Source organism: Megascapheus bottae, chromosome 6 (genome assembly GCF_031878675.1).
Source record: "Megascapheus bottae isolate mThoBot1 chromosome 6, mThoBot2.hap1, whole genome shotgun sequence".
Taxonomy (NCBI): Eukaryota; Metazoa; Chordata; class Mammalia; order Rodentia; family Geomyidae; genus Megascapheus; species Megascapheus bottae.
In genome coordinates, this window is record NC_143514.1 from 57,372,490 (window position 1) to 57,398,432 (window position 25,943).

The 25,943-nt window shown below is 42.6% G+C and overlaps 1 protein-coding gene across 1 annotated transcript; it reads right to left on the bottom strand.

Annotated features, from left to right (window-relative positions):
* Positions 1-214: 214 nt before the first annotated feature.
* Ppih (peptidylprolyl isomerase H) lies at positions 215-24,839 on the bottom strand. Its single transcript, XM_090335068.1, has 10 exons — positions 24,754-24,839; positions 24,389-24,453; positions 24,131-24,154; positions 23,618-23,662; positions 20,767-20,809; positions 15,717-15,809; positions 11,654-11,741; positions 11,143-11,183; positions 9,982-10,071; positions 215-363 (listed from the first exon to the last, which is right to left on the bottom strand). The coding sequence occupies exons 1-9, from the start codon at positions 24,817-24,819 to the stop codon at positions 10,003-10,005; spliced, it is 534 nt and encodes a 177-aa protein (XP_090191194.1). The 5' UTR covers positions 24,820-24,839; the 3' UTR covers positions 215-363; positions 9,982-10,002.
* Between the last annotated feature and the right edge of the window lie 1,104 nt (positions 24,840-25,943).

Below are 25,943 nucleotides of genomic sequence, written 5' to 3' on the forward strand. Positions count from 1 at the left end.
CTAAAGAATGATAGAGGCAGGTTCATTGGAGATACATTGTATACATGTATGGAAATGTTACAATCAAACCTCTTTTGTGGGGCTTGAACTCTGATCCTTGGCATTGTTCCTGAGCTCTTCAGCTCAAGGCTAACACTCTACTACTACAGCCACAACACCAATTCCTTAAACCTCTTTGTACAACTAAAATAAACACACATATACCCACAACACATTAAAAAAAATCCTTTATTTACAATTGAAAATTTAAACAGATAATCTTGGTCATAGTCTGTGCACTTCCATGGTCTCTTTGCCAAATGAGGTGGTAGCAGCAGGAAAATAACACCAGAAGCCAGAATGTCATCCCGGGAAAGGGCGGGCCTACAATGGTAGAAATGGGAGGTAAGTGAGGGACTAGGAACTGAACAGCTCAAGGAAACCAGGAAGAGCCATTCCCCAACTCTCCTTTTTGCTCCCAATTCTCTTTTCCCCAAACAGCAGAATCAGCTTCCCTGTCGGCATAGGTCAGACCTAAGTGGAGATGTATATTACACAAAAACCAAGGAGAAATAAACTGTTTGCCAAGTGTATGGCCTCATTTATTATTTACCGTTCCCATCTCTGCAGTATATGTTATCTCTATGCAAAGGAGCAAACTAAAGTCACAAGAGGATTAGTGGCTTAACTAAGGTTAGAGATAGACAGAGGTGGAGCTCCTTGGTCTGCCTGGCTATCTCCAAAGCCTTTCCATCAAGGCTGTTTGTGGAGCTCCAGAACAAGAGTTCACTGAAGGTTTTCATTCAAGGAATACTGAAAAGAAAGTCCACACTCTGGTTATGGCTGTAGCTGCATTTAAAAAAGAGGTGAATCTACTCAAGGTCCTCTTGTCCCTCTCCATGGATCACCATCTAATGTGATCACATCTTCCTCTGGAAGACAGTAAGTCCTGGCATTATACTGAAGGTATAGGCAGATGTTTAACCATGTGTCTGTAAGAGATCCCTGCCTCCATTCTGTACAGTTGTCCTTTGTCCTGAGACATTCTTTCCTATAGTCACTATGCAGTCATTCTGGGATCCAAGAGAGAGGAAACCAGACCACGATGACTGTTTTTTTCCCTATATTTTTTATTGTAATCAATAGGTTATATTATATTCACCAGATAGAAGGTGCATTATTTCACAAACATTGATACCCTTTCTCATGTCTTGATCCCCATTTCCCTCTCCCCACCCCTGAAAAATCTGTGAGACTTTTTTATTTTATTTGCCAGTCCTGGGCTTCAACTCAGAGCCTGAGCACTGTCCTTGGACTTTCTCTAGGCTAGAGCTCCACCACTTGACTCAGCAACACTTCCAGCTTTTTTTTTTTCTATGCACGAGGTACCGAGGAATTGAACATGCTAGGCATGCTAGTGCGTGCTAGGCAAGCACTCTACCACTAGGCCAAACTCCTGGTCCACTGTGACTCTTAATTTAACTAATCCCCATCTGACCAGTCCTGAGACAGCAGGCTGAGAGCCACTTCTGACCACCAAAACACATTTGTGACTGGGGATGTATATGCACACTTCTCACCTTCTGCTGCAGTCCTTGGTCTCTTTAAACCTGCAGGTCATACCTGTACCTCAAAGATGGCTAAAGTATTATTTTCCTGTGACTGCATATGCTACAGACTTATTACAATAAGCCTCCTTTTTTTGTTTCCACCATGTCTTTATTTGGTGTAAATTGGCAAGTGACCAGACCTCACATGTGAATTTCTAGAATTTGTACCCAGGATCTAAAAAGTCCAGGTCAGACCTCAACAAAAGTGTATGAAAATACCTAAGTACAATCTGTATGTTGCATTATACATCAAGGCCTTAATCTATTTCTAGGCACTGTGTTAGTCAATGTGGTTCACGCTTCAAGGAGTTCTTGGTCCAGAAGAAACCAGATGGACATATTTATGCCACATGGTGTTATATCCTGAAACAGAAGGAGGAAGCAAGCACTGAGAGAGTATCAAGTCAGGAGCCCCTGACTAGGCCTGAACTTGAGAGGAGTAGATGAGGGACTAGAGAGGAATGGGTAAACTGATGCTAACTATAGGCATGCTTCTAGGATCAGGATTAGTTAAAACTACATATATAGGGGCCAGGAGCATAGCCTAGTGGTAGAGTGCTCGCCTAGCATCCATGAAGTTCTGCATTCGATTCCTTGGCACCACATACACAGAAAAGGCCGAAAGTAGCACTGTCATTCAATTGGCAGAGCACTAGTCTTGAGCAAAAAATTGTTCAAAGACAATGCCCAGGCCCTGAGTTCAAGACCCAGGACTGGCAAAAACAAAAAACAGAAAACCTACATATATAGTTATATACAACATGAACTATAGTTAAAACTGTGTATATAAACTGGGCATGGGGCACACCCCTCTAATCCCAGTTCTTAGAAGGTCACAAGGCCAGCTCATGCTACATAGAGAAACTGAGGCCAGCCTTGAGATGTAAGAGACCTTGTCTCAAAAGAACAAATAAAACCACTTACATATATACAATATGTATTTCTTTTAGAAGATGCTTGCTCAGTGTAGGAAATTTAAATATAAACAGGACTATACAAACTGAAAAGAAAGTCTGTTGCTATTTCTAGTCCACAGAAGTGTCTATTAGGGATCTGCTGTTTATTGCTGAAGAAATTTCTGAAAGAGAATATAAATAGTGTTGTGTTTATACAACACACTTCATCTTGATTCACTTAGCTTACCTTGGAAATCTTGCCAAAGTAGACAGATCTACTTCTTCTTTGTAAGGCTGAGTAGTATTCAATGGAAGAGATGCATGTGTGAGATACCTGATGACAATGTAGCAGCTTTGCTTTTGTACTAGATCCTACTGGAAAGAGGCCAGCTATTCTCTTGCTCCATCCTTTTCAGCTGGCAGAGCTGCTAGCTTTCAGAGCAGAGCATACTGTCATGTAATAGACATGCACGTATGAGCTGCCAAATCTCTCAGGTGTGGGGGATAGCCCCTGGTCTATTTTCATATGGAACCTCTTCTTTTGCCTGAACTACAGTGACTGATCTTCAGCCTAACGTTCACACTACAGCCAGAATCATCTTCCGAAAAAGGAAGTTCAACTGTAGTATTTTCATCCACATTTTTTTTCAATGAATCTTATTGGCCTAGTTCTTTGTGGAGATTCAGGACCAAATCTGAGAATCTCAGGAGCACAATAAAGACTCTCCAGGGGCTAAGTGATTTATTGCTTGAAGCCCAGCTCCTCCCCTAAGAATAATATGAGCTGCTCAGCATGGTGCTGGCTTTTGAAACTAGCCCTGACCTCCCTTCTGCCTCATCTTATTGTTTTTCTTTCATACTAAATTATATGAATTTTCCTGGTTTTCTATTTTTATGTCTCTGTACATGTGGTTCCCTCTGCCTGAAATACCTTCCCTGGACCTCCCTGACAAGTTCAAGTCTTCCCTAGACTCTTGTGTGCAGCTGTCTTTCCAAACCACTCCAGGCAGACCCACACCCTCACACTTCCTTCCTTTCCCTTGTTCTAAATGTCTCTAATCCAGTGCCATACTGTATTGTACCCGTCAGTTTTCCCAAGAGATTACACTCCTTGAATGGCTTCTCAAATCTGTAGCTGCATATGGTATGGAACTCACTTTAATTAATTAGTACTTATTTATAGAGTAAGACAAATACCAACACTTCTTTCTTCTTCTTCTTTTTTTTTTTTTTGCTAGTCCTTGCTGAGGCTTGAACTCAGGGTCTCGCTGAGCTTCTTTTGCTCAAGGCTAGTAGATCTAACCCTTGAGCCATACCACCACTTCTGGCTTTTTCTGTTTGTGTGTTACTGAGAAATAAAACCCAGGGCTTCATGCATGCTAGGCAAGCACTCTACCACTAAGCTACCTTCCCAGCCCCACCAACTCATCTTTCATAATGTTTCCTTATGGTATATATTGCATCTCCAAGAATTCCAGACTGGTCCTAGACTTCATTCATTCAAACAGCACCTTCATAACTGCAATATCTATCTTCCATAGGAACAATTAAATTTTCAACATAATCACTATTTGAATTCTAACACTGGTGGAGACAGAGGCATGGCTCTGTAGTACAGTATCAGCTAATGAGTGAAAACATTAGATATGAGTTTAAGGCCTGGTCTCAAAAAACAAGTTCCAATATTGTTTTCTTGTAAGTTTCTTGTACATAAAATTATATACTAACTACATATGTTTACATCCTAGGATGTAAATATTAAAAGACAATTATTGCAGTGTTTCTAATAAATCTTTGTTAAGTATGGAAAGCATCTAGAAATCAAGTTCAACATGTGCCCCAAATGACTTATCTGTATGCAAACTTGAACAAAAAGAACTGAGGAAAGGAAGCTCTGCTACTTGGTACTGGTACCAGGTCTAGAAGTCACAGAAGCTGCCTAAGCTAAGCTCGGAACCAATTTCTTAGTCCTCCCCCCAAGGCCTGAAGTTTGAACTCAGTGTCCTTGGACATCTTTTTTTTTTTTTTTTTGCCAGTCCTGGTGCATGAACTCAGGGCCTGCACCCTGTCCTTGGGCTTTCTCAAGGCTAGAGCTCCACTTGAGCCACAGCACCACTTCTGGCTTTTGTTGTGTAATATGGTACCAAAGAATTGAACTCAGGTCTTCGTGCCTACTAGGCAAGCACTCAACCACTAGGCCAAACTCCTAGCCCCTCCTTGGGCACTTTTTGGTCAAGACTAACACTCTGCCACCACTTGAGCCACAGCACCACTTCCGGCTTCTTCTGTGTATATGGCTCTAGGGAATTGAACTCTGGACTTCATGCACACTAGGTGAACATGCTACCACTAGGCTACGCTCCCGGCCCGCAGTTTCTTTTTATTGGTCCTTAAGTTTTTATAAGCAGTAAGAACCCAGGTTAGGACTACAACAGATCCATTTTCCAGACCCACTGAGATAAAAACCAAGGTTCCTACATCTAGAGCTGTATAGAAACTTTCAGATGGGCCGGGAATTCAGCCTAGTGGTAGAGTGCTTGTCCAGCATGCATGAAGACCCAGGTTTGATTCCTCTCTACCACATACATAGAAAAAACTGGAAGTGGTGCTGTGGCTCAAGTGGTAGAGTTTTAGCCTTGAGAAAGCCCAAGGAGAGTGCTTAGGCCCTGAGTTCAAACCCCAGCAAAAAATCTTAAAAAACAAAAATACTTTCAGACAAAGTTCAAAATCTGGACTTGAGACAGCAAAATGCAAAAGAGTTGTGGAAGAAATATTCCATAGAAAGATCCAGTATAGGGCCGGGAGTTTGGCCTAGTGGTTAAAGTGCTTGCCTAGCATGCATGAAGACCCGGGTTCGATTCCTCGGTACCACATACATAGAAAAAAGCCAGAAGTGGTGCTGAGGCTCAAGTGGTAGAACTCTAGCCTTGAGAAAGTCCAAGGACAGTGCTCAGGCCCTGAGCTCAAGCCCAGGACTGGCAAAAAAAAAAAAAAAAGAAAGATCCAGGATACCTCACTTGTCTCCTGTCTCCTTCCTCACTTCTTCACCTCATTTTCTCAGAGCCCAAGACTCAGCTCAGCTGGGGCTGAGTTCTTACTGGTCCCTCAAGTTGACCTTTCCTATGTCTGACTCTTTTCTGTTTGGAAAATGGTGTGTTCTTAACAAAAAGACATATTTTTTCTCTAGACAGAGCCTTGGAACTCAATATTTGCACCAACACCACTGTGGGCTAGTTAGGAATGAAAAATTTCACCCTCTACCCAAATTTGTGTGGAGCAAGGTGGGAGGCTCATCATCTTATTCTTCTTCCCAGCTGTGTAGCTCTAATTTTACAGGAGTATTTCAGATTCCTCAGGTTTGTTTGGGGCAGAATAACAGTAGACAACTACAATGGATGATTTTAAATTAGATAGTATCTCTCACACTTTAATGTACACATAAATCTCCAGGAAAATTTGTTGAAAAGCCAGTATGCTGGGCACAGTGGCTCATGCCTGTAATCCTAGCCAGTCTACTACCCTGGGCACTAAAGTCCATGAGACTCTTGTCTCCAATTAACTACCAGAAAACTGGAAGTGGCACTGTGGCTCAAGGGGTAAGGTGGTAGCCTTGAGCTGAAGAGCTCAGGGATAGCACCCAGGTCCAGAGTTCAAGTCTCACAACCAACAACAACAATAACAAAAAAAAAAAAAAAGAAAGGAAAAGTCTCATAGACTTTTCTGCCTGGGTGGATTTGAGCTCAGGGACAGCACCCAGGACCAGAGTTCAAGTCCCACAACTCACACACACACACAAACACACACACACACACACATACACAGAGATATGTTTGCAATAATGAAGGAATTGCTATGGCAGGGTAAGGTTGGTAAAAAACTGGGATAACACAGAAAAGAGGTGTGAGGTATGAAAGCAAAGAATTTCTAAACTTTATTCTTTTGGGTTTCACTATGCAGCCCAGGCTGGCATTAACACACTACATAGTTCAGGTTGACTTCAAACTGCCCGTCTTCTTGCTTCAGACTCCTAAAGTGCTAGGATTATAAATTATGTTACCACTTCCTCAGATCTCAGCCTCCTGAGTAGCTAGGATTACAGGCATGAACCACCACTAGCACCTCATTTTGTTTTTAATTTGAAATACTTTTTTTTTTTTCTCCACCAGTCCTGAGCTTGAAGCTTAGGGCCTGAGCACTGTCCTCGGGCTTTCTCAAGGCTAGCGCTCTACCACTTGAGCCTCAGCACCACTTCCGGCTTTTTTTTTCTATGTATGTGGTACCAAGGAATCAAACCCCACTCTTTGTACATGCTAGGCAAGCACTCTACCACTAGGCCAAACTCCCAACACTGAAATACTTTTTTTTTTTTTTTTTACATGAACTAAGAAAGAAAAGTTCTTGAGACACAATAACAAACACGGGGGGGGGGTAGGGAGGGGGGAGACACTAAAGTATAATGACATTTACAGAAAAGAAATCCTTGCAAAAATTTAGATGGGCAAAGAAAAGAACCTGATGAACATACACTAAAGTGATAAGAAAGTGGCCTCTGGGGAGGGAAGGGGTTTGGGATGGTTTACCATCAAGGGGAACTTTCACTTCATCTTTTTGAAAGTTTTCACACTACTAATTAAAAATAAACCAAATGAAATAAGGAAACTTTGCTTATTTATCTATTTATGAAAAGGGACCTCACTATTGTCTAGGCTAGTCTTCAGAGCTCAAGTGATCCCCACATTTCAGAATCCCAAATAACTGAGGAAAGCTCCAACATGCTTGGCTAGAATCTTTACCCTTAAAGCTATAAAAGTAACTCTAAAGGGCTGGAATGTGTGACTCAAATGACAAGCAAGCCATGAATTCAATTTCAAGTACAGTCCAAAAAACCCCCACAATAACAACAATAACAACAACAACAACAACCCCCAAACATTACTTTGGGGGTAACTGGAAAGTTCGAGATAATTACATATTACATAATATTGAAGTTACATAGGATGTGTTTATATTTAAGAATTCCTAAGTTTTCAGGTATGAAATGTCAAGAAGTCTGCAATTTTTTTTTTTTTTTTTTTGCCAGTCCTGGGCTTGAGCTCAGGGTCTGAGCACTGTCCTTGGACTTTCTCAAGGCTAGAGCTCTACCTCTTGGCCTCAGCACCACTTCTGACTTTTTTCTCATGTATATGGTACCGAGGAATCCAACCCGGGTCTTCGTGCATGCTAGGCAAGCACTCTACCGCTAGGCCAAGCTCCCGGCCCGAAATCTGAAATTTTTAAATGAGAAAGGAGATGATAGGAGGAAAAGGAAGGAAGGAAAGGAGTAAAGGAAGAGGACAGGAAGAGATGATTTAGAAGTGGAATTGGAGGGAAGAAGGGAAAGCAAAAACAAATGTCAAGATAAAATGACCAAAAATGTTATACAAATACATGAGTGTTTAATGAAGTATTTTTGTAATTTTTCTATAGCTTTAAGATAATCAAAAAGAAAGAGTCATAAAACACCACTCCTCAAGATAGGTGCAAGTGATCAATTCTCTTTTTGTACTCTTTCAACACTGAGCAATGTCACTCAGATTACTAGTATGTCTTAATTTCCTATGAGCTCCTAAAAGATAGCCACACCTTTCAATTCTTTGCTAGCACGCTTCCTAGCACAGGGCAGACAATGGCAAGTTGTGGATAGGAAGGAAGTCTGTGCAGGTTTAACAATATAAATCATGAACCTATGACATAAAGTTGGGGCCTGTAACTACTGTATTTTTTTTTGCTTTGTGGAATTGAGACTTTATATGTAATATAACATATAAAGGTCAAGTAGGAGGTAGAAGAAAGATGATGGGAACCAATTATTATCAAAATGCATTACATCTATGTATGAAAATGGCACAGGAAATTCATTGAAAGCTGTTGAACATTAGGGTATGTGAGGATGCCAGGAAAGAGAGAACAATAAATGAAGTTAATCCGACTAAATTATAATAAATATACATGCAAATTACATGGAAAAATCTCCTTGTTCAATTAATATATGCTGAAAAACAAAGACAGGAAACTAAGACAGGCTATGCAGAGGAGTGGGTACCAGTGGGAAAGGGGAAAGAGGTAAGAGAGAGGGTGAAAATGGGTTAGTAATGTCAAAGTACTTCATATTGCACATGTGAACATAAAACAATGAAATTGTTTGAAGAGGAGAGGGAATAAGATGTACAGAGGTGAAATTGAACTAGATGCATACATTGCAGGTACATATAGAAATGGCACAATGAAACTCCCCCTGTACAATACATGTATTTTAATAAAACATCTTTTTAAGCCAGGTGTGGTGGCTTATGCCTGTAATCCTAGCTATCCAGGAGGCTAAGATCTGAGGATCAAGGTTCAAAGCCAGCCTAGGCACAAAAGGACCTGAGACTCTTTTTTTTTTCTGATCAAGCTGCGAATTTTATTTTTCACACAGGGGCAAGGACCTGAGACTCTTATCTCCAGTTAACCTCTAGAAAAGTGGGGCTTGGCTCAAGGGTAAGACAGTAGCCTTTAGCTGAGGAGCTCAGGGACACTGCCCAGGCCTAGGGGTAGAGTGGTAGCTTTGAGCTGAAGACCTCAGGGACAGCATTCAGGCTGAGGGTTCAAGCTCCATGACTCACAAAATAAATAAATAAAATAAAATATCTTAAAAAAGTCAGGGCTTGGGCCGGGAGTTTGGCCTAGTGGTTAAAGTGCTTGCCTAGCATGCATGAATACCCGGGTTCGATTCCTCAGTACCACATACATAGAAAAAAAGCCAGAAGTGGTACTGAAGCTCAAGTGGTAGAGCTCTAGCCTTGAGAAAGTCCAAGGACAGTGCTCAGGCCTTGAGCTCAAGCCCAGGACTGGCAAAAAAAAAAAAAAAAAAGTCAGGGCTTGGAATTGCAGTGTCAGTTCTGGGAGCTGGCATGACAGATGAGTCTTCAGATTGTATAGAGTCTCGCAGGGCTGAGGCTAGGTCCTTCTGGTAATAGTGATGAATGGAACTATAATTTGACAGTACTGTTAAAAACTACTTAAGTGGCTTTCATGTTGATATTTTGTACACTGCAAAATAAAAGTAACTCTTCCTATTTTTTTTTTTGCCAGTCCCGGGGCTTGAACTCAGGGCCTGAGCATTGTCCTTGGGCTTTCTCAAGGCTAATGCTTTACCACTTGAGCCATAGCACCATTTCCAGCTTTTTTTTTTTCTCTTTATGTATGTGGTACCGAGGAATCGTACCCAGGTCTTCATGCATGCTAGGCAAGCACTCTATTACTAGGCCAAACTCCCAGCCCCCCTATTTTAATCTTTAGAAGGACCCTAAGGAATAAATACTTTCTTCTTAAAAGAATACAAACAGGTTCAAAGAGGAAGGGACTTCTTTAAGTTTACACAGACAAAACATGGGTTCAACTCCTTATCAAGTCTAAAGTTCTTTCCAGTAGAGCAGGCTGCGTTCTCCTAACTAGTAGGAGGAAGGCACACTTACCTGAATCAGTCTTCATCTGGACTACATCTCCCCACACTGTGAGATTACTACAGGCAACTTCGGCTTATTGTTGGGGCCTGTAGGAACATTCTAGAAAAGAAAACACAGTGGAGGGCTAAGGATGCAGCTCAGTAGTACAGTATCTGCCTAGCATGTGCAAGTCTTTGGGTTCAATTCTCATTAGTGCATAAGCCTACACGAATAAACACACAAAGCAAACAAGCATGGGGAGATTCACATACTCAGATACTTGCTTACATTCTCACTAAATCTCTTCTGATTTTTGTCAGTCTCTATGTTAAGGACTCAAGACTCAGATAGTGCATGTCCTAGCTGACAGGTAAAGCAAATAATACAGACCAAGAAGAACATGTAATACACTGAGAAAATATCAACCCTGTGATGCATAACAATGCATCAAAAGCTGCAAAAGAGAGGTGTACAAGGGGCAAGTAGAGTAACTAAAGTAATACTTAAAGAGCACAGGGGAGGGGCTGAGAGTTTGGCCTAGTGGTAGAGTGCTTGCCTAGCATGCTAGAAGTGATGCTGTGGCTCAAGTGGTAGAGTTCTAGTCTTGAGAAAGCCCAAGAATGGTGCTCATGTCCTGAGTTCAAGCCCCACGACTAGGGAAAAAAAGAGTTCAGGAAAAGAATTCACAGACGGGAACATTTCAGTCGGGCCCACAAGGATCAACAGGAACTCACCAGGAGAAAAGAAAGCCTTCACTAAGCGCAGCCCATGCAAAAAGAATAGGAAGCATGGAGAGCTATGTATGGCATATTTTGGAAAGACCTATCTATTAGCCTGATATAACTGGAATAAGGAGGTACTGGCAGAAGAAGGAGCCTTAGAGAAGCAGAAAGGAAATAGATCATGAAAGATTTTGAATGTAACACCAAGAGTAAAATTTCATTAAGTACGTGATAGCATCTTCAGAGGCCAAACCTCAAATATGGGTTGGGTGGGTTAACTTATGGGGCCAGGAAAACTTACAAAAGACATATATCTTCTCCTCTGCCTCCTAAGAATGTATGTATACCTGGGCAGGGGCAGTGATGACCAGGTCTAACAAACTGGAGTCCATTCACTTTTCTGACTCCTCAAGAGCAGGCTGTACCACACTAAAAAGGCTGAGAAAGAAGACACCCACAAATGACTTACCTCAATCTTTCTCATCACTAGAAGTCCATCAATGATTTTTCCTGTAGGAAGAATATTAGCGAGACTTTATTCTCACATGTACAGCCTTTTTAGCTTCCACTGCCCATTTTTATCTATTACCACGTTAGATTCTCTTACTAATTCCAGGACTTTGAGATTCAGTAAGGTGAAATGAAGTGAAAGGTCACAGATAATAAGCAGTGCAATAAGGGCTCAAGCTTAGGTCTGAGCAAGTTCAGAGCTTTGCTGCACCAGTGCTGCCTCTAGCACTTCTTTTGTCCTAGCATGAGTTTCCTCCTAGAAAGCATGTTGCCCAAGTAGTTACAAACTACATCGGAAAATCCCTTATCCTTCCCGTTAGGTTTCTAACCATTTATCTTCTCTACCTTCCCACCACTTCCATCTTCTCTACAACTACTTAGAGCAATTCTATCAGTGTGGAGACTACAACTTCTGGGAGCGCTAACCAAGATAAATAGGGCCTGGACAGTAAGAAAGGAGCAGGACTTACCAAACACTACATGCTTTCCATCCAGCCAATCACACTTAGAGCAGGTGATAAAGAACTGACAGCCATTTGTACTGGGACCACTGTTTGCCTGACAGAAATCAAACATACTTGTAGTAAATTTCCCTGGCCATGTTAACTAAAGAGCAAAATTCCCTAAAGAACCTACAATCATGTCATCTCCATGTTTCTATTCAACAAACTTATTGTGAGCCTGGGCCTAACTTAGGATATAAGGATAGAAATGAAAGAATACATAAGCACTATCCTTTAACAAATGTGCAAATTCTCCTAAAGTGTGAGTTTTTATAATAGGATCAATTGTTTATGTGATATTACTTGGTGTATTTAGTTGCAAACTAGTTATAGCTGGATTGTAGTTACAAATTACCAAGGAAAAGACCTGTTGTCTATGTAGTAAACTATTGTGTCTAAATGGTTTTGTACTAAATTATAAAAACATAAGCAGGATATCAATATGTGAGAAGTAATGCATCTTCTATCTGGTGAATATAACTGTAACCCCTCTATACATTGAAATAAAACTGCGACTTTTTAGTTACATTTTTTTCCTATTCTTTTCCTTGAAAAAAGTTTTTTTTTTTTTGCCAGTTCTGGGCTTGGGCTCAGGGCCTGAGCACTGTCCTTGGACTTTCTCAAGGCTAGAGCTCTTCCACTTGAGCCACAGCACCACTTCTGACTTTTTGCTACATGTGGTACTGAGGAATCAAACCTGGGTCTTCGTGCATGCTAGGCAAGCACTCTACCACTAGGCCAAGCTCTCGGCCCCAGAAATTTTTTTTTTAAGTAATGTGTTATAAAAGAACAAGCTACAGCCAGACACCTATGGCTTATGCCTGTAATCCTAGCTACTCAGGAGTCTGAGATATGAGGATCATGTTTTGAAGCTAACCTAGGTAGGAAAGTCCATGAGATTCTTTTTTTTTAATGTATATTTTTTATTGTAATTAATAGAAGGGATACATTATATTCGCCAGATAGAAGGTGCATGACTTAACTATCACTGGTGAGTCTTATTTTCAATTCACCAAAAAGCTGGAAGTGAGGCTGTGCCTCAAGTAAGAGTGTTAGCTGTGAACAAAAGAGTTCAGTGCCCTTTAGTTCAAGTCCCAACTTGGCAGGAAGAAAGAAAGAAAAAGAGAGACAGAGAGAAAAAGAGGTGGGAGGGGAAGAAAAGTTAGTTTTATATTTCAACTGTGAAGGAAAGCAATATATATATATATGAAATGTACTAGCAAGCACATTAAAGCCATATCTAGGGGTTATTTTTAAAACTAGGAATTTTATAATATACTTCAAAAACTCCCATGTAACACAAGGTTATTTTTTAAAATTTTATTTATTTTATTTTTGGCCAGTCCTGGAGCTTGAACTCATGGCCTGAGCACTGTCCTTGGGCTTTCTCAAGGCTATAGTTCTACCATGTGAGCCACAGCACCACTTTCAGCTTTTTCTTTTTTTTTTCTTTCTTTTTTGCCAGTTCTAGGGCTTGAAGTTAGGGCCTGGGCACTGTCCTTGGACAGCTTTTGCTCTGCCATTTGAGCAATAGCCCCACTTCCACATTTTTTTGTGTATGTGGCACCAAGGAATTGAACCCAGGGCTTCTTGCATGCTAGGCAAGCACTCTACCACTAGGCCAAACTCCTGTCTCCGAGGTTATTGGTTTTAGTAAGATGAGGGGAGTAAAATGAGGGTATTTTTGGTGTATATTTGTATTCTAGAACATCTCATGTAATAAAGTAAGGAAAACGGAGCTGGTACTTTGGAAAGAGAGAGAGATTTCCAGGGACCCTAATTCTATTTATCATTAGTTTATGTTCATGTACAATCATTTACTAGCAAACAGGAACAAAAACAGACAAAGGGGTTATTTTGAGTATAAAAATGAATTAAAGGAGCCGAGAGTTTGGCCTAGTGGTAGAGTGCTTGCCTAGCATGCACGAAGACCAGATTCAATTCCTCGGTACCACATACATAAAAAAGCTGGAAGTGGTGCTATGGCTCAAATGGTAGAGCTCTTGCATTGAGGAAAGCCCAAGGGCAGTGCTTAGCCCCCGAGTTTAGTCCCTGGGACTGGCAAAAAAAAAAGAAAAAGAAAAAAAAAAAGAATTAGATAAGGTGTTGATACTCATCATCATATGGTCCATAAATATGTTAGGTAGTAAGACTTTGAAATCAATGAGATTCATCTCTGCCTTTTGAAGAGCTCATAGAACATTCATTATTAGTAAAACCGGCTATGTCCACATAGTAAAACCCTGTCTCAAAAGCCCAAACCAAACCAAGCCAGACTAAAAAAACCAAAACTCATAACTAGGCTATGCTACAACTTAGCCAGTGCTGGCCTAAAATGAGTAGAAACCAAGGCTTCCCAACATATGCACAAGGCACACACAAAGAAGGGTTCTAATCCTCATAAACAAAGACTTGAGGAGCCCACTTAGCTGCTCTGCACGTTTTAACTGTGCTTGCCCAGGTGACTTTCCTAAAAGGAGGCCTGCAAAGTGTGTGCTATGCTAGTCTCTCCCAATTATTAGGGCAGCCTTTGAAATGGCTTCCCTTCCCTGTCCTTCTATCCCTGATAGTACTCATGCTACAGCCAAAGTTTTCATCCTAAAACAAAACATTGATCACCCCACTCAGAAAACATAGAATAAGGCTTTCAAACCCTACAAAGAAAGCCTCCCTTATCCTTTACCTGGAACTTAAAGCCCTTTAGGAGCTGGCCCCACCTGTCCCCTGTGGTCTCTATCATTCACTTGTATCCACTATTCTCATTACTTTCAGTTCCTTGAATAAACCACCTGCTATGTCATGGTCACAAAACTATGTAGAACCTCTATGTTGGATGCTCTTTCTTCCTATGTCCGGGAACAGAGTTCCTTTAGAAACTTTTGTTTCCTCCCATCTGGGAAGGTTTCTCCTACCTCTAGCAGCAACACTCGTTATTCCTCTGGGTCCTCCTCTAGGATCCTTTTAGGTACACTTACGTGCCTTTACCTTACACAGATTACATCTTATTGCCAGAGTGTCAGCAATCATGTGTATGTCCTTAGGCTTTACCATAAACACCTGAGAAGACGAGTAAAGCATGAGTGAACAGAGCAGCAAGGGACTATGCATGTACATCTATGTACATCTTGGGGCTGGAGAAGTGAGAATTGGGGCACTGATCAAGAGAAATTGGTAGCAGAGGTGGAGGTGGAGAGAAGCAAGGCGTGGGAATAAGGGGAAAAAGGGATGAGAGTGAGCAAAGGGAAGAAAAAAAGGGAAATGCACAGAAAGGAAAGTAAGCAGCGGTGCATTTAATAAGGCAGTACAAGTGAGGAAGAGACAAAGACTGTGAGGTTGACTCAGTTGTGAGTGGGACCCATACACATGCAGAGGGGCTCCAGGATGTGGGAGTAGGGGAAGTAAGCAAAAGCAACTAAGTGAATAAGAGCAAGAAAGGTGTTAACAAGTAATGTTGGTAACAGGCTGGTATGAGTGACTCTAGCTGAATGGGTAGGTAGACACTAAATCTTTTTTTTTTTTTTTGGTCAGTCATGGGGCTTCAACTCTGGGCCTAGATGCTGTCTCTCAGCTCTTCAGCTCAAGGCTAATGCTCTACCACTTGAGCCACAGGCCAATTCTGGTTTTCTAATAGTTAACTGGAGATAATACTCTCATGAACTTTAGTGCCCAGGCTGGCTTTGAACCATGATCCTCAGATCTCAGCCTCCTGAGTAGTTAGGATTACAATCATGAGCCACCAGCGTCCAGCTGAACACTAAATATTGAAAGCACAAATAGGCATGCCCTGTCCCCTGTCCTGGCACAAATAAAGGTAACAAACACGCATAAAATCTCACTTTTGGTTCCCCAGTCTGCTAGCAGACCCTGTCCAACAATGAAAAACCAGGCTAAGAAGGTAGGAATGGAAGAGGTAAGGCCAGAGCTAAGAGGAGAATGCTCCCATTCAACAGAAAAGGATTGGGCTTTAACAAAGGGCCAGAAAGCAGTTGGCTATTAATCTAACCCCCAATCTTGATTATACTTCACTTACCATAGAAAGTAGGCCTGGAGCAGAGTGTCTCAGTTTAAAATTTTCATCTGCAAATGGCCCCCGGTAAATGCTGGCAACTCCTGTACCATCTCCCTGAGCACAGACAAAAGGAAATGTTAATGGCTTTGTGTTTTGTGTACTATGGAAACCAAGGGAAAAATAATGCATCCAAAGCTAGTGTCTTAAAGTCTGCTCTTGCTCTTTTTCTTTCTTTTTTTTAAACAATGTTTTTTTTATTTATACAAAGCATTACAATCTTTCAAAAGTCTTCATTTACTTATCAACAAACTTTTCACTGTATTCACTTAACAAGTATCCAACTATACAACACTACCTGCCAACCTCAAGCGCTCAAGTAAGACAAGAACATGCTTGGAATACTAAATAGAAGAGAAGACTAAGAAAAGCCAGTACAGGTACTTTAGAAGCAGTTAAAGGAAGTTTTGTGTGGGCATGTGTGTGATTCCTGAGCACCATAAGATTTCCCTTAAAGTGTAGTTTTATAAAACCATTTTAAAGACATGACACTAGGGAATCAGAAGAATCTGCACCTTGGGATACAAGCAGGCATTCAAAGTGAGTAAAAGAAAGTGGGAATGGAAAACAGAGGTAAAAAGAAACAAGGAGAGAGAAGCGCAGAGGGAGAAATTTGTGTCTAGGAGAAATTCTAGAGCAGGTCACAAATTAAGAGAATGCAAAGCCATACCCAGTCTGGGAGATGGGCAAGAGAAAGCTGGGGATTTTACATCTTCTAGGAGGTGATAATTCTAAAGCTTTACAGTGGTAGGCAGTGAGATACATGTAGCACTAAGTCATGTGTTTTGTAAGACCAATGTGGTACCTTTGCATGACCAACTTCAATCTATACTGCTATTTTAACAGCATATAAGTACCCAAAGTGGTTACCTCAGCAAGTCAAATGGAAAGGTAATAAAGAGCTGCAAGCAAAGTGGGTCTAGCAAAAAAACAATGCTTAATGTTACTGTGTCAAATAGAGATGACAGACTAGAGTTCATTATTCCCCAGCTTTTCAGTAGTTTACGAAAGCTGAAACATTCGGACTACTAGTCTTTCTTTCCTGCGAAGAATGGAACCCTGGGCCATCCATTGCAGCTCATGCTAGGCAAGTGCTGAGCTCCAGCTCCAGACACCTGGCCATTCTTAATAAGCTACTACAGTATTGCCAGGTATTATACAACCAAACACAGGCTGACCATGATCAAAGCCCCAATTTTTCCTGAGCCTTCATTGCTTTCCTAATCTGGAACACAGCCAGCAGCATGGAAACTATTATTACTTTTTTGTTGTTGTTTTTTGGTGGGTCATGGGGCTTGAACTCGGCCTGGATGCTATCCCTGAGCTCTTCAGCTCAAGGCTACCACCCTACCCCTGAGCCAAGCCCCACTTCCCTTTTCTGGAAGTTAATTGGAGATAAGAGCCTCAGGTCCTTTTGTGGCTCTGGCTGGCTTTGAACTGTGATCCTCAGATCTCAGCTTCCTGAGTAGCTAAGATTACAGGCATGAGCCACTACTCCAGCTATTATTACTTTTATGGAGGAACTGGGAGATAAGGGATCAAAATACTATCTAAACCTATACCTCAGTAAACAAAAGATATCTCCTGGCCAATTTAATAAGCATTCAGAATCCTCCTTACTAGAAAGTCATAACTTTCAGACCAATCAAGCAAAACAGGATTCTGCTACTCAGATGCTCCAAGTCTGGGAGAGCTGGTTTTGATAATTCTAGTCAGTTTTTATTTTGACCTCAGGCAGTTGTACCTAAAACCATTTATTAGCAGAGAAAAGTTTCATACAAACACAAGACTTTTCAAGATAGTATCTTCTACAATGCCATCCTGCTCACCCTACTCTGTTCAATTGTCTACTTCCTCCTTTTTCTTTTTTTGGCCAGTCATGGGACTCGAATTCAGGGCCTGGGTACTGAGCAGTTCTTGCTCAAGGCTAGCGCTCTACCACTTGAGCCGCACCACCACTTCTGGCTTTTCTGTGTATGTGGTATCAATTCCTCAGAATTGATACCAGGGCTTCATGTATGCCAGGCAAGCACTTTACCACTAGGCTAAACTTCCAGTCCAAATCTGCTCTTACTTTTATTGGTTACCTTAGAAATGACATCTCTTCAGTTGTATCCTATAATAAATGTAAGGACCATGGGCTGCGAATTTGGCTTGGTGGTAGCCATGTGTTTGATGCCCAGTAATTAAAAAAAAAAAAAAAACACCCCATAGATCTATGCAAGCCTATATACTCTGTCCAGGCATCTCCTCAGTTGGATAAAAGACAGTATTAGTTGCACCTCTCTAGAAAGATCAGTCAAAGTAGAGACAATATGTGATCACATCTATAATGCTAGCCATCACCAAAACAACTCTCTTGCCTGCAATAATATAATAAATACTAAAGTTGGATGCCCAGGGACTCATTCCTAGAATCCTCGCTTCTTGGGAGGTTGAGAATGGGAGGACTGTAATTTCCTATCAGAAAAATTCCGTTCATCACTACAAAGGGAAGTTGGATACGGTGATGGACATCCCTCATACCAGCAACAACGGAAGCCTATAATAAGCTGGCTGCAGCCTAGGTGAGTGCCTGGACAGGAAATAAGATGCTTACTTCAAAAATAAAAAGCGACCACGCATGGTGGTTCATGCCTGTAATCCTAGCTACTTAGGAGGCTGAGATCTGAGGATCAAGGGTCAAAGCTAGCCCGGCACTAAAGTCTATGAGACTCTTATCTCCAATTAGCCACCAGAAAACCAGAAGTGGCACTGTGTCTCAAGGGGTAGGGCAGTAGCCTCGAGCTGAAGAGCTCAGGGACAGCGCCCAGTCTCAGAGTTCAAGTTCCACGACCCCCCCAAAAAAAGTGGGGAGGCAACAGTTTGGCCTAGTGGTAGCCTAGTGGACTAGCATGCATGAAGACCCAGGTTTGATTCCTCCATACCACATACATAGAAAAAGCTGGAAGTGGTGCTGTGGCTGCTATAGAGCTCTAGCTCGGAGAAAGCTCAAGGACAGTGCCTGGCCCCAAGTTCAGTCTCCAGGACTGGCAAAACAAAAACAAAACAAAAACAAAAACCTTAATGGTAACACAAAATATAGGCAATTACTCCAAACAAAACATTAAGCCATAATAAATACAATGTCTGATTTAGGGTGACTATATTAAGCGATGTCCAGAGAATCAACAAAGCATATCTTCCCGGTAGTCAGTGAGGGTGTTTCTAAAGAAGACTGGCACGTAGGATATGAAAGTGAAAGGGCTCTTTAGGTAAGCATTATCCAATTGGCTGGGGGTCAAGATAGAAGAGAAAAGAAAACAAAACAAAGCTGGCGGGTGGTGGTCCATGCCTGTAATCCTAGCTACTCAGGAGGCTGAGATCTTAGGCTCTCCAATTAACCTCTAGAAAATGGGAAGTGGGGCTTGGCTCAAGTTCAAGCCCTATGACCCACGACCCAGATCCCCCTCAGTAGATGAGTGGATCAAGATGTGGTATTTACACACAATAGAACTCTGTGCTGCCATTAGAAAGAATGACATAGCCCCATTTGTAAGGGAATGGAAAGACTTGGAAAAAATCGTATTAAGTAAGCCAGACCCAAAGGAACATAGGTTCAATGGTTTCCATCATTTGTCATAATTAGTATACACCTAGGACTCTCCTAGCAAAGGAATACACTAGTGCAAAACCTAGATACATAAGGCCATATAGGGTGAGGTTAAATGAAAGGATCTCCAGGATATGGAAACAAGAGGTTTATCTTGTGTGATTGTTGTTCTTAATGTACTATATTATTTCTCTTCTCTTTTGTTGCCCTTTGGTTAATCTCATATTGTTATAGTATCTGACTTTGTTACTGGGCATATTGTATATATATTTATTTGAAATAGGAAAGGGAAGGGGGGAAAACAAGATGATTGGGATGGGGTGGGAGGAGGGAAATGGGAACAAAAATATGAGAAGGGGTATCAATGTATGAGAAGTAATGCATCTACTATCTGGCAAATATAACTGTAACCCCTTTATACATTACAGTTAAAAAAAAAAAAAACAGAAGGGAAACACTGTCCTCCCCAATTTACTAAGCCTTCCTTAATGGGATCTTTGCATCCTGCTGCTGCTTTTGCCCTTCAGTCTTCCAACTCCCAGAGGTGTGTGCATGTGTGCTGATCCTGGGGCTTGAACTCAGGGCCTGGGCTCTGTCTCAGCTTCATTAAAGGCTAGCATTCTACCACTTGAACCACAGCTTCACTTTTGGCTTTTTCTGTGTAGTTACCGCAGAGGAAGAGTGTTACAGACTTTCTTGCCTAGGCTGGCTTCAGCCATGATCCTCAGATTTTATCCTCCTAAGTAGCTGGGATTACAGGATAAACCACCAGGGCAGATTCTGAGATTTGAATCTATCAACATTCAAGTGTTTCTAGGCTTTCAGCCCAATACTGGGGGCTGCACTGTCAGCCCCCCAGTTCTGAGGCTTCTGGATTCTTTAGCTCTCCAGCTTGCAGATAGCCATCATGAAAGTTTTCAGGCTCTGAGACTGTGTATGTCAATCTAATAAATCTCCTTATGGTATATGTATATATACATATGTATATTTATTCTATTGGTTGTTTCTCTGGAGAACCCCAAATAGCCTCATGTGTTATAATGTTATACATATATATGTCTTCTCTCACTCTCTCTGTCTCTCAGGTAAGACTGGCAACTATAAACCAAAATGTCAATAAGAGATTCCTTCAGAGGTTAGATAGGAAATTTTAGTTTCTGGCTACAAAAGTCTGAAGTTTGTACCATGGAAGCTAATGATTCAATTTAACTGCAGATGTCCGTTATGCAATAATAAGACAGCGACCCTCCGGACATCTCATCACTATCTTCTCTTGTTCACACTACTAATCTCAAGTCTCAGGACTAGTTCCTTGTAGTAAAAATAGCAGCAGCAGCAGCAGCAACAGAAATAGTAGTAACAACTAAGCTATAGTTCATTTCTTTTGATAACAAAGGAATACCTACACAAATAAGCACTTACATTAACAAAATCTCCACCCTGAATCATGAAATCCTTTATGACCCTGAAACAGACAGCAAAAGATCCCAAGAAGTTGCTATGGTTAGAAAAATACTGATTTCATCACTAAAATAGTAAATTAACAATGATTTCAAAATATTCTTTATTACTTTGGCTTGCAAAATGATCATTCCAAAAGCAAGTAGGCCGAGAGTATTTAAATAATATTTAAATATAGGGCAACTCAGAATTGATCTAAGTGCATATATACATACATACATACATACATACATACAGCCAAGAGATTAAGGATAGATTAACTGCCAGTAACAGTAACCATCATAAAGGACTCTGCTAAAACTACAATATTATACAAAATACGCTTATTGAAGGGTATCTACCCAACAACCATCGTGAGGCTTGAACTCGGAGCTTGGCACTGTCCTTGAACTTTTCTTAAGGCTAGAGCTCTAACCTTGAGCCCCAGCACCACTTCCAGCTTTTTTCTATGCATGTGGTACCAAAGAATCAAACCTGGGTCTTCGTACATGCTAGGCAAGTACTCTACCACGAGGCCAAACTCCTGGCCCCCCAGCAACCATCTTCTAAATTCAGACTGGTGCCACCCTTGGTTTTGATCCATGTAGCTAAGATTTGCTTCAAAATATCTTATGCAATCCTCATTTTTGCCTCTAACTTCTCTTTCTTTGGTCCATCCTCATTGCTTAAGTTTTCTGTGGCCTATATATTTGCATTACAATGTTCTACTACTCCCAAATAAACACTGCTATTTTGGTGGGAAGAGTCTGTGATTGTTACTTGGGTCTAATATTATTACTAACCCACAACCAGGTGATAACACATTTCTATAATGAAATTTATCACTGGGGAATTATCCTAGGATAATATTACACATTTTAAGAACAAGTTATAGCCAGGCACAGTGGCTCACACCTGTAATCCTAGCTACTCAGGAGGCTGAGATCTGAGGATTGCGGTTGAAAGCCACCCAGGCACTAAAGTCTGTGAGACTTTTTTTTTTTTTTGCCAGTCCTGGGCTTGAGCTCAGGGCCTGAGCACTGTTCTTGGACTTTCTCAAGGCTAGAGCTCTACCACTTGAGCCTCAGCACCACTTCCAGCTTTTTTCTATGTATGTGGTACCAAGGAATCGAACCCGGGTCTTCGTGCATGCTAGGCAAGCACTATAACCACTAGGCCAAACTCCCGGCCCAGTCTGTGAGACTTTTATCTTCAAATTAATTACTAGAAAACAGGAAATGGGGCTGTGGCTCAAGGGTAGGATGGTAGCCTTGAGCTGAAGAGCTCAGGGACAGCACCAGGCTAAGTTCAAGCCCCATGACCCCCCACAACAACAACAAAAACAAAAAAGAACAAGTTATAAGTTGAGCATGGGAGGCTCAAGCCTGCAATCCTAGATACTCAGGAGGCTGAGATCTGAAGATTGTGGTTCAAAGCTAGCCCTAGCACAAAAAGCCTGAGACTCTTATCTCCAAATAACCTCCAGAAAACCAGAAGTGGTGCTGTGACTTAAAGTGGCAGAGTACTAGCCTTGAGCTGAAGAACTCAGGGACAGCACCAAGGACCAGAGTTCAAATCCCACGACCACCACCACCACCACCACCACCAAAAAGAACAAGTTACAAGTATCAACCAGCAGGATATAATACAAATGCTTGCAGACTATTGTATTCTTAAAAAAAAAAATAATCTGTAGGGGCTCAGAATGTGGCTTAGTGATGGAGTATTTACCTAGCATTCCTGAAGCCCTCCCAGGGTTCGATTCTTCAGAACCACATAAACAGAAAAGGCCAGAAGTAATGTTGTGGCTCAAGGGGTAGAGTGCTAACCTTGAGCAAACAAAGTTCAGGAATAGTGCCCAGGCCCTGAGTTCAAGCCCTAGGACTAGTTAAAAAAAAAAAATACTAAGGCTGGGAGTTTGGCCTAGAAGTAGAGTCCTTGTCTAGCATGCACGAAAGCCCAGGTTCAGTTCCCTGGTACCACACACATAGAAAAAGCCAGAAATATTGCTGAGGCTCAAGTGGTAGAGCTCTAGCCTTGAGAAAGTCCAGGGAGAGTGCTCAGTCCCTGAGCTCAAGCCCAGGACTGGGGGAAAAAAAAAAAAATCTGCATCCACATGAGCCACTAGTTTTTTGTTGTTGTTGTTGTTTTCATTTAAGGTCTAATCCTCCAAGGAAGGACAGTGTATCCTTTCTTATATACTCTTGGCCAGGAGTTTGGCCTAATGGTAGAGTGCTTGTCTAGCATGCACAAAGACCCGGGTTCGATTCCTTGGTACCACATGCATAGAAAAAAAGCTGGAAGTGGTGCTGAGGCTCAAGTGGTAGAGCTCTAACCTTGAGAAAGTCCAAGGACAGTGCTCAGGCCCTGAGCTAAAAGCCCAAGACTGGCACAAAAAAAAAAGGTACATTTCTTATATCCTCTTGAACCAATTGCACTTTAAAAATATTCAGAGTGCTGGGCATGGTGGTTCATGCTTGTAATCCTAGCTACTCAGGAGGCTGAGATCTGAGGATCATGGTGGCTTCAGTGATAGAGCACTAACTAGCCTTGACTGCAAAAGCTCAGGGACAGCACTCAGGCCTGAGTTCTAGAACCACAAAAGATGTGCATAGGATATGTGCACAAATTTTCTTTCGGTGCTACTGATTAAAGGCAAGGCGTCACACATGCCAGGTAAAAGCTCTAAGATAAACTGTATATACTATTTTAAATAAATATCTAACTATCCACTGACTTTAGTATTTGTGCGGGATCCTGGAACCAATCCCTTACAGATACGAAGGGATGACTCTATTTCTGAAAGTCCTCAGAAAGGGTTTTCAGGTCTTACCTGTGGAAAGTGCTCCCTTTGTATCCTATTGGAACCCCATCTTTTCTATAACCAAAAAGAAAGAGACTTGGAATGATGACAATAATCTTAAATCTTTTTACAACATACTGGAGCCAAAGGGGCTCTATCCTAAATATGGTCGGGAGAAGAGACACAAAAAAAGGTAAGTATGGGGCCGGGAGTTTGGCCTAGTGGTACAGTGCTTGCCTAGCATGCACAAAGACCCGGGTTCAATTCCTCGGGACCACATACATAGAAAAAAGCCAGAAGTGGTGCTGAGGCTCAAGTGGTAGAGCTCTAGCCTTGAGAAAGTCCAAGGACAGTGCTCAGGCCCTGAGCTCAAGCCCAGGACTGGCAAAAAAAAAAAAAAAAAAAAAAAAGAAGATAAGTGAACTAAGGACAGATTCTTGGGTATTCTTTTACCCCTTAAGGTCTGCCTATGGCGCCCCCAAATCCTTACTGCAGCCCCAGGACATCCCACAGCAGTAGGCAGAAAACACGTCTGAGACTGACCTGAATTCTCCAGTGCAGAACTGCCTAAAAGAAAACAACAACAAAAGAAGTTAACGGTTCAGTTACCGTGACATCACAGCTATGAGCACCTGTAGAGTGTGTGTGTGTGTGTGTGTGTGTGTGTGTGGTGGGGTCCTCAAGACTCCAGGGCCAACAAACCCACAAACGGGTCGGCTGGATGTCAAACACGCAGGTATCCAAAATGACCACACGTGAAGGGACACGAGGAAGTCGGGCCCAGCTGTTGCATCTCCTTACCTAAAGTTCTCGGCCGTCTTGGGCACAACATCTGCAAACAGCTCAATCTTCATGCGTCCAACCTCCTGCAAGCGACCGGGCAACAAACGGATCAGTTCCCCCAGGCAGGCAGGGCTCACAGAGCTGGGGACGGGTCGGGCCTCTCCGGTCCCCGTTCACTAGTCCGCCTTCCCTGGCTGCCTTAACTCCCTCCGGCCCGGGCGGGCGGCGAGGTGGGGCGACGCCTGCTTCCCCGCTTCCTCTCGGCAGGCAGACTCTGGTACAATTTCATGTTCCGGCCCCCCGGGGTTGGAGAGTTCTGCATTACTATCCCGCCGGGCAGTTTCCCTTCGGGTAGGTTTGAGTACCCGCCGCCCCCGTCTCACCTGACCACCAATGCTAACATCAAAGAACACGACGGGGTTGACGGGGCTTGAATTTGCCACCGCCATGGCTCCGACCCGGAAGCTGAAGCTCGGGTTCCGGTGAACTAAAAATCGGCTCTGTGGGGGGGGGGGGGGAGCGGGGTGTGCAGGCGCGGCGCAGGCGCAGTGGGGCTCAGCGGAGGCCAGCCCCGCTCCCGGAAGCTCCGCCCCCTGGAGGCTTTAGCGGACGCCCTACCACCAGGGGTGTCCTGCGGTTCCTCCGGGGAAGCGGGGAGAGGGGGTCGGGAGGGAAACCTGTACTGTTTGCCCCGAGTCGAGGGTGCAGTCCGCTCGCCTGGCGGCCCTAGTGTAGTAGAGCTTAATTGTTCCAGGTAGGAGATTGGCACTAGGCCGGCTCAAGAGTAATCAGCCAGGCCTTCTGAACCATCACCCAAGCCTGCTGCCGCTGAGACCCGTGAAGACACCACCCCAGCTTTGTGCATTCGGGGCTTGTTAAAGCATCAAAGCAGAGAAGACTCGCCCAGTAAATGTCATCCTTCCTGGAAGCCCTGGATGCTAGAATCTCCCCCGCACCCCAGGTACTGAGGCTAGAATTGATCACTTCAGCCACAGCCCAAGCCCTCATTTTCCAGGAAAAGTTGTGTGTTTTGCCCAGCAGCCTCGACCAGATAGATGCTCCCCTGCTTTGCCTCCTACCTAGCTGGGATGGCAGGTCTCATTGGACTAGCTTGTAACTTACATCCTTCCCCATCTCTCCCCTTTGGGTACCTGGAATTTCAGGTGTAAACCACTGTGCTAGGAAAGACGCTAGAATTTTAATCTCAGTTCTGCCACCGGCTTCAAAATTAACTTTTGTATTTATACATCACCCCCGGCTTCCTAGATTTAGAATGAAATCCAGTCCCTTACATATAAACACCCCAAAGCAGGCCAGGAGAGTGGCCTTGTGTAGAGTGCTTGCCTAGCATGACCTGGGTTCGAGTCCTCCGTATCATATGCACAGAAAAAGCCAGAAGTGGCGCTGTGGCTCAATAAGAGCTCTAGCCTTGAGAAAGCCCAAGGACAGTGCCCAGGCCCTGAGTTCAAGCCCCAGGTCTGGCAAAAGAAAAAAAAAGTACCCAAAAGCATAAATCTGCCTGGCATAAGCTTGATTTATCTTGTACCATTTACCCTAAAGTTACTATATACTG

Excerpts from the sequence above, each read along its gene's own strand:
- Ppih (XM_090335068.1), bottom strand. The coding sequence starts at position 24,819 with ATGGCGGTGGCAAATTCAAGCCCCGTCAACCCCGTCGTGTTCTTTGAT. Across the intron at positions 23,663-24,130 it reads TTCTGCACTGGAGAATTCAG|AAAAGATGGGGTTCCAATAG; the intron begins GTCAGTCTCAGA and ends TTTTGGTTATAG. Across the intron at positions 15,810-20,766 it reads AGGGTGGAGATTTTGTTAAT|GGAGATGGTACAGGAGTTGC; the intron begins GTAAGTGCTTAT and ends GTCTGTGCTCAG.